Raw genomic sequence first — 13,165 nt, forward strand, 5'->3', positions numbered from 1 at the left:
TCCCGAGGAGCTTCAAGGCAAGAAACACAACCAGAACCAAACAATATTTTTTAAGCGTTCTAAAAAGCACTATACCTTTAAACCACTCTGATGCCACTTTGTAGTGTCATGGCTTCCCTCAAAACACCGTGGGAAGTATTGTTTGTTAAGAGTTGCTGAGAGCTGTCAGGAGACCCCCTCAGACAGCTAGAATTCTCAAGACTTTCCCAGGAAGAGGAATTGCCTGCTAAACCCCTCTAGGCAGGGAATAGGGGTCTCACAACAACTCTAAAGCTCCTGGATTCTTTGGGGGAAAGCCACGACTGTTTAAAAGTAGTACAATACTGCTTTACACGTATCGTGCAGTTGGGGCCATGTAGTATTGTGCATGGTACGGATGTGGCCAAGCCTTTTCGTTTTGCACAACGAAAGCTGAAGATCTGGGGGTTATGGTTCTTCTGGGAGGGGGGCCTCTCCCATCCCGTGTGGATGCCCATGCTCAGATTAAAGGTCAGTGTGCTTTCAGCTAGTGGGGTATGAGTTTGTACATGCAGAACACGTGCTCTGCCACTGAGCTTTATCATCGTCCCCCCCCCCTTCCACCCACCGGCTGTACCTTGCTGATTCAGTGTTTTGCTGTTCTCCCCATTTGTTCTTCGCTTTCCAATTAACTTGTCATGGATTCTGACAATTACTCAAGACTGGCTTTTGTTTGAAAACCGCTGGAGACAAAAGGCATAGCCCTCCCCCTCCCCTTGCTCACATCTGCCACCTACGGAGCTGTCTCTGCTTGACTTGACCCCGTTCCTCACAAAGGTGCTCTCTGAAAAGAAGGCATACCTGTCAGTGGAGTGGGGCATGTTAGTGTATGTGCACAGCTGAGTGTGAAGGACTTCCTAGACCCTAAGATCTGGCAGAGAGGCCCTTCTCTGTGTCATGCCTTCTGGAAGAAGGTACAGGGTTATAAAGACTAGGACTAGCCGCCTGAGAAACAGTTTCTACCCAAATGCAATTCTGGTTTTAAACGCAGTATAAGGAGTCTCTATAGGAGTACCGTATTTTTCGCTTTATAGGACGCACTTTTCCCCCTCCAAAAATTAAGGGGCAATGTGTGTGCGTCCTATGGAGCGAGTGCAGGCTCCTTGGCTTCAGCGATAGCAATGCAAAGCCAGGAGAGCGAGAGGGGTCGGTGCGCACTCTCTCCTGGCTTCAGCAGAGAGGGAGAGCTGCGCAGCGCCCCTTCAGCCAAGCGGGAGGAGAAATGGAAGGGGCTCCGTTTCTCCTGCTGCTTCGCTGAAGGGGTGCTGAGCAAAGAGGGGGAGAATTTTCTTTCTTGTTCTCCCCCTCTAAAACAAGGTGCGTCCTATAGAGCCAAAAATACGGTATATTATATTTTAAAATGGGGTTTCAGAGTTTTTAGGGGGGTTTGAATGTCTTTTGTAGATTTTTCAATTTCATTGTTCTGTATGGGACAATGACAATAAAGATAGCGTATCGTATCGTATCGAGGTGGCTCGGCTGACAGGGACAAGAGGAAGGGCCTTCTCAGTGACGGTTGACCTCTCTTCCCCGTCTTTGTTAAATGGCAAAAATTTATGCATACCTAGATGGAATCTTGGCTCTGGGGGTTGAACGTGGCCCTTCAGACCTCTCTGTCTGGCCCTTGGGACACTTCCCAAGCCACACCCTTCACTGGCTGCCCTTCTTGAGTGTTTTTTTTCTACCTGAAATATGTCGTTAAACTGTGATAACACCTCTAGCTTCCTGGAGGTATAGAAAACTTGGGCTTTGTGCAGCTAGAATGTAGCCAACTATACAAAGAATCACATAAATTGTTCCACCTAGTTTTGCCTCTGGCCCCACCCCTGGCACATGCCCCCCAGAAGATTCCCGATTAGGGGGTGTGGCCCTCTGGCTGAGAAAGCTTCCCCATCCCTGTTATACACACTGGAAGGGTGAGAAGTGTGTCTTTCTATTTAAAAGGTCAACACTGTCCTGAAACATTTGCACTTTGCAAAAACTGGGTGCTGGTCAGGGTTTCCTGCAATGCATACACAAGGCAGAATCGAGGGTGGGTGGGTGGGTGTGTATGATCCTGCACCTATGCATTGCTTGCTCCCCCCCCCCCAAGAGATTGGAACATTGTCTAGTTGTCTTTCTTTGGCAGGTTGAAGGTACCATGTTGGGGAAAGGCTGCTCTGCCTCTCTATTTTGTAGACATTAATTTCAGAGAACTGGACAGAGCAGAGGAAAGTTTCACCAAGAGACAATAAGAGTTAAATCTTGGCATTTGGTGAGACAAAGAAAAGCCATTAGAACACAGAGAACCAGTTGAGCAGGAAATCTGATGAACTCCTGCCACTAAGAAATAAAAATCCTTGTAAACTTTAACCACAAGGCCATGCTCCAACTTTTGGTTCTCAAACTGCTCCTCCATATGAGGTTTTTGAAATATCCCCAGATGTTCTTGATTACAACTCCCATCCTTCCCAGCCAACTTAGCTAATAGGGACCATGCGAGTTGTAGTCCACCAACTTCTGGGGACCTATGGTTGAAGACCACTGGCCTAGAGGAACCCAAGCTCACACTTTGCTCAATCTAGTGTCCTCCAGAATTTTTCAACTCCAACTCCCATCAGCCCCAACATGCACATCTCTAGTATTCCACAACATCTGTGTTCTGCCTCCACTGACAGAGGCAGTAAGCCTCTGAATGCCAGTTGCTGGGACCTTCTGTATGCAAAACATGCACTGTCACTAAGCTACAGCCTTTCCTTGAAATAATCCTCTTTCTCTGTAAATCTTGGTGGGAGAGTCCAGCTGACTTGGTGGTGGTAGTTGCTTCCTGTCGCTGTGACCCTGGTTCATATGTGAGCTCTACATAAAGCTTGCACATGGAGAGAAGCCTCTCTGTGACAGTAGCAGCCATCAGTTGTGGCAGCTGCTGTAGCCACCTGCAGAGAGCTGCCTTCCAGCCCTATCTCTCAGCCCATTGATGAGCCAGTTAGTGGAGCGCTGGCTCCTTTGGCTGACTTCCAGTGATGTCTGGCTTAGAAGCACCAGAGCAGAGTGGAATGAGGAAGTTACTGTTCTTTGCTAAAATTTCCTTATTCCTTTCTGCTACTGCTGCTAAACAAATCTAGGCCTTGTGGAGCTGGTAGTTATGCTGAATGTGACTGGGAGTGTGTGTGTCTGTGCATTTGTGTGTGTGCAGTTTGCACAGGTGGTGTTAGCATGGGGTAAGAACACAAGAAGCTGCCTTATACCAAGCCACGCCATTGGTCCATCTAGCTCAGCATTGCCTACACTGACTGGCAGCAGCTCTGCAGGGTTTCTAAGCAGGAGTCTTTCCTAGCTCTGCTTGGAGATGCCAGGGATTGAACCTGGGACCCTTTTGCATACAACACAGACACTCTGCCGATGATGTTGCTAGACTACAGTAGCCATCACCCCAAACACTGGGGCTGGTGGGAGTTATAGTCCAGCGCTACATTGCCTAACCCTTACCAACAGCTGCTACAGGCATCTTTCCAAGCAGAGGCTTTGTCCCGGCTCTCTGACATGCTCAGGATGGCAAAACATCTTGGCTTGCCCATGTACTTGGCCTTACAGATAGTTTCACTTGTCATTCCACCCACCCAGCTGAAAATAGGCAATGCTTATAAGCTTCAGCAAGGCTAAATCCCCTTGCTTCCAAATGCTCCCGGCATAATGGATCAGGCAGGCAGCCCCTCTCTGCTTCCCGGCTCCTCCCTTTCTTTTCTTCCCCTTGCTTCCACACACTCACACTCACATCCACCTCCCTCGCTGCAAGCTTCCCTCCTAGGCTGCCGAGACCTGTCCCCTTTTGCCCAACTGTCCATTGGCTCAGAACGTGTGTTTCGGAGACAGCTTTGGCTGTGTGGACTTGTATCACTGCACCGCTAGCTGCTGCGGGAGCCATACGTGCAAGAGGGGGCGGTATTTTTAGACTGCATTCTCACGATTCTCCTCTCGGGGGATGCTATTTATAGAGCGCAGAATCTAATCAAAGCGGTTGGGACGGAGGGGCCCTTGCCTTTTTCCACCCCACAATTTGGGTGCTGCATCGCTTGATCCGTTTGCAGGAAAGCCGGTGAGGTTTCAGCTGGTGGTCTAAAGCGACGCGAGAGCCAGCGTCTCCCCTGCTGAGCCCTTCTTGACACAGTGACAAAGAAACACTCCTGTCTTCATTCTCCCTTCCCTGCCCCAGGTGCTACAAACTTGTGTCTGTGCTCAGCCATTCCTCCCAGCCACATGGAAGCATTTGGCTGTTGGGTGGGGAGGGCATTTTTCAGTCCAAGGGCCGTATTTCCTTCTTGGGAACCTTCCAAGGGCCACATGCCATTTTGCCTGAGGCAAAAATGTGCAGAGCAATGGATGTAAACATTACCTTTGTACGGTAGTTTCTATACACATGCACACACCTCTCTCTGCCCCTTTCCAGCTAAGCAAGAGGCAATATCAGAGTTCAAGGACTCATTCCAGCCAGGCAAAAACACTGTTTAGAATAAGTGGCCTGGGCCTTAACTGTCAGAGTCTGCAATGCAAAGTCTCTGGTGCCTTACAGTTTCTCTGCCTCAGTTTATCTTCTGTGCTTTCTGGGGTTTTGAACAGAGGTCTTTCCCCAGCCCTAACTGGAGATGCTGGGGATTGAACCTGGGACTTTATGAATGCAAGGCAGATCCTCTGCCCCCTGAGCTACAGCACTTAGACATCCCTTTTGGGTTTTAAAGATTTGCCTACTTGGGCTTAGACATGCCCATTTTAAGATTTTCTCTGCTTTCCCCTTTATGCTGTGCTGTCCCACCATTAGCAAGCTGCCTAGCTGGGCTCGCGCTGTGACGCCACGAATATTCTACATCACAGAGAAGGCCTGGAACTATTACCCGTACACAATCACAGGTAAGGAGAGCTCTTCTGAATCAGACAAATCTCCATCTCACCCAACAACCTCTTTCTGCAGGGCCCAACTAGAGACCTATTGAGAACCCCAGAATGGAATAGTGTTGGGTGAGGTAGCTGCAATCTTCACTTTTCTCTCCTCTGTCCCTGGCACATAGAATGGATCTACACAGATATAAAAAAATAGGGAATTCCAAAGTGTAGGAGCCGCCACACTAAAAGATTGATGTCAGGCAGACGTCTTCACCGTACTGCCTTTGGCACCTGCTGAAAATGTTTAGACAAGCTTACCCAGATATTTAGAATGCTGATGTGTTTATGGTTTGTTGGGTTTTTCCTATGTTTTGTTCTTAAGAATGATCTCAGTGTTTTATTCTCTTTGTAAACTGCTTTGAGGTTTCCTACAGTCGAGCGGTATATGAATCTTTTGAACTTTAGTTGGATACAACTCCTGAGCCACCCATCAGGTTGGGCAAAAGGCTTCCCTGAATTTCCATTTGCAGCTTTCCTGATAGGAATGGGGCTGAGTGCAGGGAACCTCAGCCAATGCTTCTCCTTTCTGCCTGGGCTGTTGTGCTGGAACTGGGTGGCTTAAGTTGTCAAGGGAAATTCAGTTATGGCTCCCGCGGCGACTGTCCCTCCCCATCTCATCGCTGGTTTTCTCTGTTTCTTTCCTCTGCTGTCCTGTGGATTCCTGGAATCGCCTCGCCATCGGCTCAGAGTACACGGTAAGTGCCAAGATGTGCTTGCATGTTAGGCACTTTGCTGCTTCTCCAAAGGAACGGCTTGTAGCCTGGACTTCCAGAGTGGCCCTGAGGCAGCACCAACTCCTCCAGGCAGGAGGCTGCACATGGGAACAAGTGAATATGCGGCAGGGAGGAAGGGAAGGACCGGTTTGGGGATGTCGCAGTCAGCCTGTGAAATCCCCCCGGTTTATCCTCCCCTTTCAAGAAGCTGATAGTGGCTGACATGGCCTCCCCAACACCCCTGTTTCCTCGCAAGAACCCTGCGAGGTAGATTAGGCCAGCCTGCTCCAACCTTGGGCCTTCCTGATGTAGCTGGACTACAGCTCCATTCAGCTCCACCTCTCTTTTAAATCAGAACCAGTGAAGGCGGTGAAGGTCCTGTGTGAGTGTCTGGAGGCGGTTGGAGGATGGATGGTGGCTAACAGATTGAGGTTGAATCCTGACAAGACAGAAGTACTGTTCTTGGGGGACAGGGGGTGAGCAGGTGTGAGGGACTCCCTGGTCCTGAATGGGGTAACTTTGCCCCTGAAGGACGAGGTGTGCAGCCTGGGAGTCATTTTGGACTCACAGCTGTCCATGGAGGCACAGGTTAATTTGGTGTCCAGGGCAGCTGTCTACCAGCTCCACCTGGTATGCAGGCTAAGACCCTACCTGCCCACGGACTGTCTCACCAGAGTGGTGCATGCTGTAGTTATCTCCCGCTTGGACTACTGCAATGCGCTCTATGTGGGGCTACCTTTGAAGGTGACTCGGAAACTGCAATTAATCCAGAATTCGGCAGTTAGACTGGTGATTGGGAGTGGCCGCCGAGACCACATAACACCAGTCCTGAAAGATCTTCATTGGCTCCCAATATGTTTCCAAGCACAATTCAAAGTGTTGGTGATGACCTTTAAAGCCCTAAACGGCATCAGTCCTGTACACCTGAAGGAGTGTCTCCATCCCCATCGTTCAGACACTGAGGTCCAGTGCCGAGGTCCTTCTGGCAGTTCCCTCGCTGCAAGAAGTGAGGTTACAGGGAACCAGGCAGAGAGCCTTCTCTGTAGTGACGCCTGCCCTGTGGAACGCCCTCCCAGCAGATGTCAAGGCAATAAGCAACTATTTTACTTTTAAAAGACATATGAAGGCAGCCCTGTTTAGGGAAGTTTTTAATGTTTGATGCTGTATTGTTTTTAATATTTTGTTGGAAGCTGCACAGAGTGGCTGGGAAAACCCAGCCAGATGGGCAGGGTATAAAAAATTATTATTATTATTATTATTATTATTATTATTATTATTATTATTATCCCTTAGCCGTTGGCCTTGCTATCAGCGGTTGATGGCAGCTGGATTTCCCTCCCCCCAAAATTATAATGCATGATAGCGCCACTGTGGTGTAGTGACTGGAGTGTTGGACTAGGGCCAAATTCTCACTCAGCCATGAGGCCACTGGGTGCCTTTGGGCCAGTTACAATCTCTTGTGACCTGACCTACATCGCAAGGTTGTTTTGAGGATGAAATGGAGAGTGGGAGAGGCGTGCATGCCACCTTGAGCTGCTTGGAAGAAAGGTGGGGTATAAATGTGATAATCAATAGATAAAACAAAGAGATAATCTAGGCTTTGCTACCAGACTTGTACATTTTAAAGAAGCATAACCTGATCAGTCTGGGCAGAACCCTCCCATTCCTCCATTTTCCTTTATTCCTCCCACCCTGGCCCTTTAAATTATTGGCCATTTTTGCAGCATTGCACCCATTCAATCCTTTCTGCTCAGTGTTAAGCCCTGTTGAGTCCAGTAGGACTGGCTCCCAGGTGACTGTGTATAGGATCACACTGTTAGACACACATTCCTGATTTTACGAGCTGGTGCCTTTCAGCAAGTGCTGCAGTCTTCACTTCTCTCTCCTTCATCCCTGGCACGCAGGCTGGATCTACACAGATATAAACAACACCATGAAAATGCTATTGCGGGAGGACACGCTATAAAATATATGTGCAATTTGCCATTGAGCTCTCCAGTGCCATTGGTGTCACATTTTTTATCATGCACTCATAACATTATAATTGCAGCTGTGCAGGTGAGTCCATAGTATGCCCTTGGGTGTCGAGTTGTCCATGACCAGGCAGGCGAGAAGGAGCAGCAGCTAGCAGTGGGTAGTTGCCTGCCTTCCTCTTTGCCAGCTGCATCTGTCCTCCCCCTCCCCAGCCAGCAAGGCTAACATCTGGAGGACCTCAGGTTTGCCATCCCTGGTTCACTTTCTCAGATTCTCCTCCTCACTTCTTTTACAGTGCTCTTTCCTGCCAAAGTTCTCTATCTACATAGAGACCAAGTACGAGGACAACTGCGGAGACAGCACAAATGTAAGTGTTTATTGGGAAAAGTTCTCAGTCTGGCACAGAACTGTCTTCCATCCCTAACCGACAACCTCCAAGAGGCAATAGGATGCAATGGGAGGTGGGGAGGGTGTCCTTTGGTGCCTTGGGTTCCTTGTTTTGCAGTGTGGCCAATCTGGAGCTTCAGTTAAGGGGGAAACATGCCTCTCCTTTGTATGGAATGGGTGGTCCATTCCCCCATCTAGCCAGCAGGTCCTACTCTGATTGGCTGTGGCTCTTTGAAACTTAAGGCTGATGTCCTCTAGTTGGAGACAGGTTGGCAAGGGGCTTTCTGCTGCATGGCATTTTGCAGAGGACAGGACCCTGCCCTGAGGAGCTTACAATCTACAATCTAGCTCCCCCCCCAAAAAAAATCATTGACATAGTAGTTTGTTAAGAGTGCTGAGAGGAGACCCACATTCAGAGCCACAATTAATAGAGGGGTTTAACAATTAGTCCCTCTTCCTAGGGACTGTAGTTTGGAGGGAATGGGGGTTTCCCAACAGCTCTCTGCACCCTTAACAAACTACAGCTCCCAGTTCTTTAGGAGCCAGGAATGACAAGAGCTGCAGTCCAACATCATCTTGAGGGACACAAATTAAGAAGGCAGGAAAGCTGCCTTTGTACCAGGTCAGACCCTTGGTCCACCTAGCTCAGTATTGTCTACACCGGCTGGCAGAGGCTCTCCAGGATTTCAGGTGCCAGGCATGCCCTAGAGATGCTGGGGATTGAACCCAGGACCTTCAGCATGCAAAGCAGATGCTCTACCACTGAGCTACAGCCTTCCCCAGTTGTTGTGCGCCATGCCCTGCCCTACATCCAAGCTGCTGGCCTGACAGCCCCATCTCTTTCTCTACCTCTTACCCTCCCAGATCTTCCACAAGGAAAACATATTGGGAGACCACGATGTGACATTCCTGGACATCGCCTTTGATGAAATCCCAGAGCGCTACTACCGGAGCCTAGAGGTAACGTGAGGCAGGGAGGCACCCGTCTACCCAGGTTTGTGTGTGGCCTTTCCCTTGCCTGAGTCCTGCTGTGACTGTGAGGAAAGCCCTGCTGCATCAGACCAAAGGCCCATCTTGTCCATCGTCTTCAGTGGCCTATCAGATGTCCCTGGGAAGCCCACAGGCAGGGCAGGAAGCCTTCTGCCTGCGTTTGTCCCTCACCTACTGGCATTCCAAGGTACACTGCCTCTGAGTGTGGAGGCTCCATTTAACAAGAGCCCTGCTGAATCAGACCAAAGGCCTGTCTAGTCCAGGAATCCTGGGCTGTACCCAGTGTTGGTCTGATGGACCCATCAAAATGAATGGATCAGGCCAGCAGCCCATCTAGCCCACCATCCTGTTTTCTCAGTGGCCAGCCAGATGCCTGGAGGGAAGCCCTCAAGCAGGACCCAAGCGCAAGAGCGCTCTCTCCTACTGTGGTTTCCAGCAACTGCTGCCTCCAACCATGGAGGCAGATTGCAACCATCATGGCTGCTAGCCATCGGTAGCCTTCTCCTCCATGAATTTGTCCAGTCTTCCTCTAAAATTATTCAAATGGTGGTCCACTGGCTCCTTATACTTGTCTTCTCCATGTTGGTAGGATCTCCGGTACTTCAGCTCGACCAAGACTGGCCGTGGCCCACTGCGGGAGGGCTGGCGAGAGCACACCAAACCCATCATGTGCTCCTACAAGCTGGTGACGGTCAAGTTTGAGGTGTGGGGGCTGCAGACACGGGTGGAGCAGTTTGCTCACAAGGTGAGAGCTCAGCCTGGAGACATTTGGGGACCTGGAGGGATGGAATGGGCCCTGCTTTTGCAGGGAGTGTGGGAGGTACCCTTCCTGAGTTTTGAGAAGTCCTTGATTCTCATCAGACAGATTATCCCCCTGCCTCAAAGCAATATTCTGTGTCAGGGGTGGGGAACCTATGCCCGCCTAGATGCTGCTAGACTACAAAGCCCATCAACCCTGAAACAAAATGGATTGCCGTTGTGATCCTCAGGAATGTCTGCCTCCAAGGAGGGCTGGTGGCTTAAGCCAGGGGAGTTCAAAAGTTCCTGGGTTCCTGGGGAAGGCAAAAGTCAGCACCTTGGAGGAAGATCAGGGTGTGTTCAGGATCACAGAGAGTGCTTCTGCAGCTGAGCCAACCATCCATGTTGTCTCAGCAAGGTCGTGGAGCAACTGGCTTTATAGCAGGCTTAGGCAGTCACTGACTGGACTGTGCTTGCTGGGGCTTATGGGGGTGCAATCCAAAACAGGGGAGGCTTCTCTGGAGCATAGGAGATCAGTCTGTGCATTGCTGCCTCCTGCTGGCAGGGCTCTCAACTGCTCTGTTAGCATAACAGCCTTCAGTGGTTACAGTGGGAGGGGGTGACCCTCCCCATGGGGCTTGCTGTGATCATTGCCCCCCAAAAGATAGAAGATACCTGAGGAGTTGTTAACCTAGTTTTGGGTTGCAGGCCATCCGGGACATCTTGCTGATCGGCCACAGGCAAGCTTTTGCCTGGGTGGACGAGTGGTGTGGTAAGTGAGCCTTTTTGCTGTGTTGCTGGTTGCAGAGTGGGTGGGAAGAGAGTGTGTGAAAACTCTTTGAGCCGTGGGAGAATCAAGCTTCAGGGTCCCCTTTCCCTAGGCTGCCCTGCTCTTTACATCATTGCATTTTGCATTCATCAGTATAGACCTCCTGTTTCCTCCTAATCAGCAACACAGAGTAGGGCCCTCGTTTTTTTAAACTTTAAGCATGCACTGAATTAATGGGGAGAGCCTCCTGCCCTTCACTGTACTTTTAAATCCCCTGATTGTAAGTGCAACAAGATGGTTAAACGGTAACTAATCTGTGACCTGCATTCTTGAGTGTGGGCCCCTCTGATGCGATCCTACAACTGCACACAAATGGAAATGTTGTTTTTGGAAAACGTTTGCTTTGTTCCTCCTGGAGCTAAAAGCTGTCACTGGTGTCTCCCATAAATCTCAAGCCCCACTTATTTTATTTATCTGTATTTACTAAACCTGTTTCTAGCCCTCTTCTTGGTTTTGAAGATATCCACAAAGTGCACAAAAGAGCAATACACAGTTAATTAAATTCGTATTGAAACAAAGAGGTCTACAGCTGAGAGGAGGGACAGCGGTGATCAGTGTTCGCAAAATTTTGGGATCCGCTTTGGGGAACGTTACGTAGCAAATCGATTCTGACCTAACGTGTCCAGTTGTGTGCAGTTCTAGGTTTCTTGGCAAAGGAGTGGAGTTGTGATCACCCAAAGCTGTGGAGGCTGGTCCATCAGAGTGACCACTGCCCCACCCATCTCACTCTGCCCTCAGCCAGCCCCCACCTGCCTGCCTTCCTACTTACAGCCCATAGAAGGTGTGGCCCTGGCTGTCATCTTGCTCCTCCTTAGTCTCTGTAGAACTCATACAAAAACCCCTTGTATTAAAGAGCCCCGTAGTGCCTCTAAGCCACCTCTGGCTAGGAGCTGCCACAAAATTTCTCACCCCTCTAAATTATCTGAGACACAGCGTCCTTCTTACCTCACAAATCCCCTTCTGAGGAACTGTAAGCGAAAAAGATGTTTAGACTCCCGCAGGTAAGTGGAAGGCAGAACATTACTACCTGACCCCACTTTTTTCTTACCTTCCTTTTCTAACCCTGCTAACTTTTCCCCTCAACCCCTGTCCTCTTCATTTCCCCTCTCCAACGTTTTCCTGAGCCTCCTCTTCCTTTGAGTTTTGCTCCAGTGTTGACCGAGGTTGTGCTGTCTTGTATCAATGCTGCCTGGGTCTAAGGTCTCTTGAGTGTGCATGCACAGGATCAACTCCAGCCTGGTGGGGGGTGAGGGGCTCTCCTCCTTGCCCCCTACAGTGGGCTTACATAGCAGCAGCAGCAGCTCTCAGACCAGTGCTGGCGGCCACTTCAAATTTCCCATAATGCCCAGAGGAGCCTGATTTAGTGTTGCTCTGGGGCATCGTGGGAAATTTAAAATGGCAGCTTGTTGATTCCTAAGACCCCCCCCCCAAGGGAGGAGGTCTTAAGCCTGCAGCAGTGCCAAGGGGGCTCTCAGCTGCCTGGTGTTATTGGGAGCTGACACCAACCCTGAAAACACACACACAGAGCGAGCCAGTGGATTCAGAACCACTTCTCTACTGCAACCACACACCACAAGGGAACACAGGAATATTTCATTTCCAGAGAGTAGGGCTGATCTCCTAGGCCTTTCCTGCGTAATTATAATATCACAGTCAACACAAGGAACCTCGAGAAGCCATCCAGCCCACCCTTGCTCACTGCAGGATCTGTGACATTGCTTGCTACCTCGCCTCTCTTTAAATGCATCCTGCCAGCTCCCGAGGCAAGCTGGCATTCCACTATCGAACATATCTGACCAGGTGGAAGCTTATTCTACTCTGCAGCCAGAATGTGCCATGATCCCCTGCTCGTTTCCACCCATTGGTTCTAATTCTAGGTTAGGGAAAGGAGCTGTAGCTTGGCAGTGGAGCATCTGCTTTTCATGCAGAAAAGACCCCTGGCATCTCCAGGCAGAGCTGGGAGAAACACCTGTCTGAGCCTCTGCCAGTCAGTGTAGGGGATATTGGGCTAGATGGAGTGATGGTCTGACCCTGTGTTCCTACATCATCCTGCCTTCTGGAGTAACTGAGAATAAGGTCCCCAGAAAACGAATTAAGTGCAGTTCATGTCAGGCTGGCATCTGAGACTCTGGGAGGGCAGTGATGCAAAGGCAATCAACCCTCTTACAACTCCAGCCAAGGAGTGTATTTTTTATAAGGGTCAGGCAACATCCTGGGACGCATTGCAGCCTGGAAAGGGCGGGCTTGTTTGCGTGGCTGGGTTCCCTGCTAGGAGAGGGCACACAGAACCTGACTCCCCATTTTAGATCCACAACTGAGGACCTATGGGCCATGCAGTCCCTCCCTACACCTCCCCACACACCCTGGGGCCACTCCATCGGTCCAGCTGTGTGCTTGCCTGTGCCGCCCCCTGGTGGTAGCAGAGAAGCAAAGTGAAGAAGGGAAAATGAGGGTCACTGCAAAAGGAGCTGGGAGGGTGCGATGTCTTGGGAGAAGCCCATGGCAGCTACAGGGGTCAACAAGGCATTGTATGAGGCTTGTCCCTTTTGCTGTGAGTTGTTGGCTCTTTGCAGGTGCTGGCTAGGTTACTTTGCCTATT

At 50.0% G+C, this 13,165-nt stretch overlaps 1 protein-coding gene and 1 non-coding gene across 2 annotated transcripts in view; one reads left to right on the forward strand and one right to left on the reverse strand.

The window, feature by feature from the left end:
* Positions 1-13,165, forward strand: part of LOC128401307 (cytoplasmic phosphatidylinositol transfer protein 1-like) — a 49,103-nt gene that overhangs the window by 32,021 nt on the left and 3,917 nt on the right. The window contains exons 4-9 of the mRNA XM_053364151.1: positions 4,814-4,902; positions 5,623-5,630; positions 7,918-7,989; positions 8,874-8,969; positions 9,589-9,744; positions 10,446-10,509. Of these exons, the coding sequence (XP_053220126.1) occupies positions 4,814-4,902; positions 5,623-5,630; positions 7,918-7,989; positions 8,874-8,969; positions 9,589-9,744; positions 10,446-10,509 (485 nt within the window). The remainder of the gene's footprint in view (positions 1-4,813; positions 4,903-5,622; positions 5,631-7,917; positions 7,990-8,873; positions 8,970-9,588; positions 9,745-10,445; positions 10,510-13,165) is intronic.
* Positions 8,715-8,788, reverse strand: TRNAA-UGC (transfer RNA alanine (anticodon UGC)). The gene has a single exon. It is a non-coding gene; the product is annotated as a tRNA-Ala (tRNA).

Source organism: Podarcis raffonei, chromosome 14 (genome assembly GCF_027172205.1).
Source record: "Podarcis raffonei isolate rPodRaf1 chromosome 14, rPodRaf1.pri, whole genome shotgun sequence".
Lineage (NCBI taxonomy): Eukaryota > Metazoa > Chordata > Lepidosauria > Squamata > Lacertidae > Podarcis > Podarcis raffonei.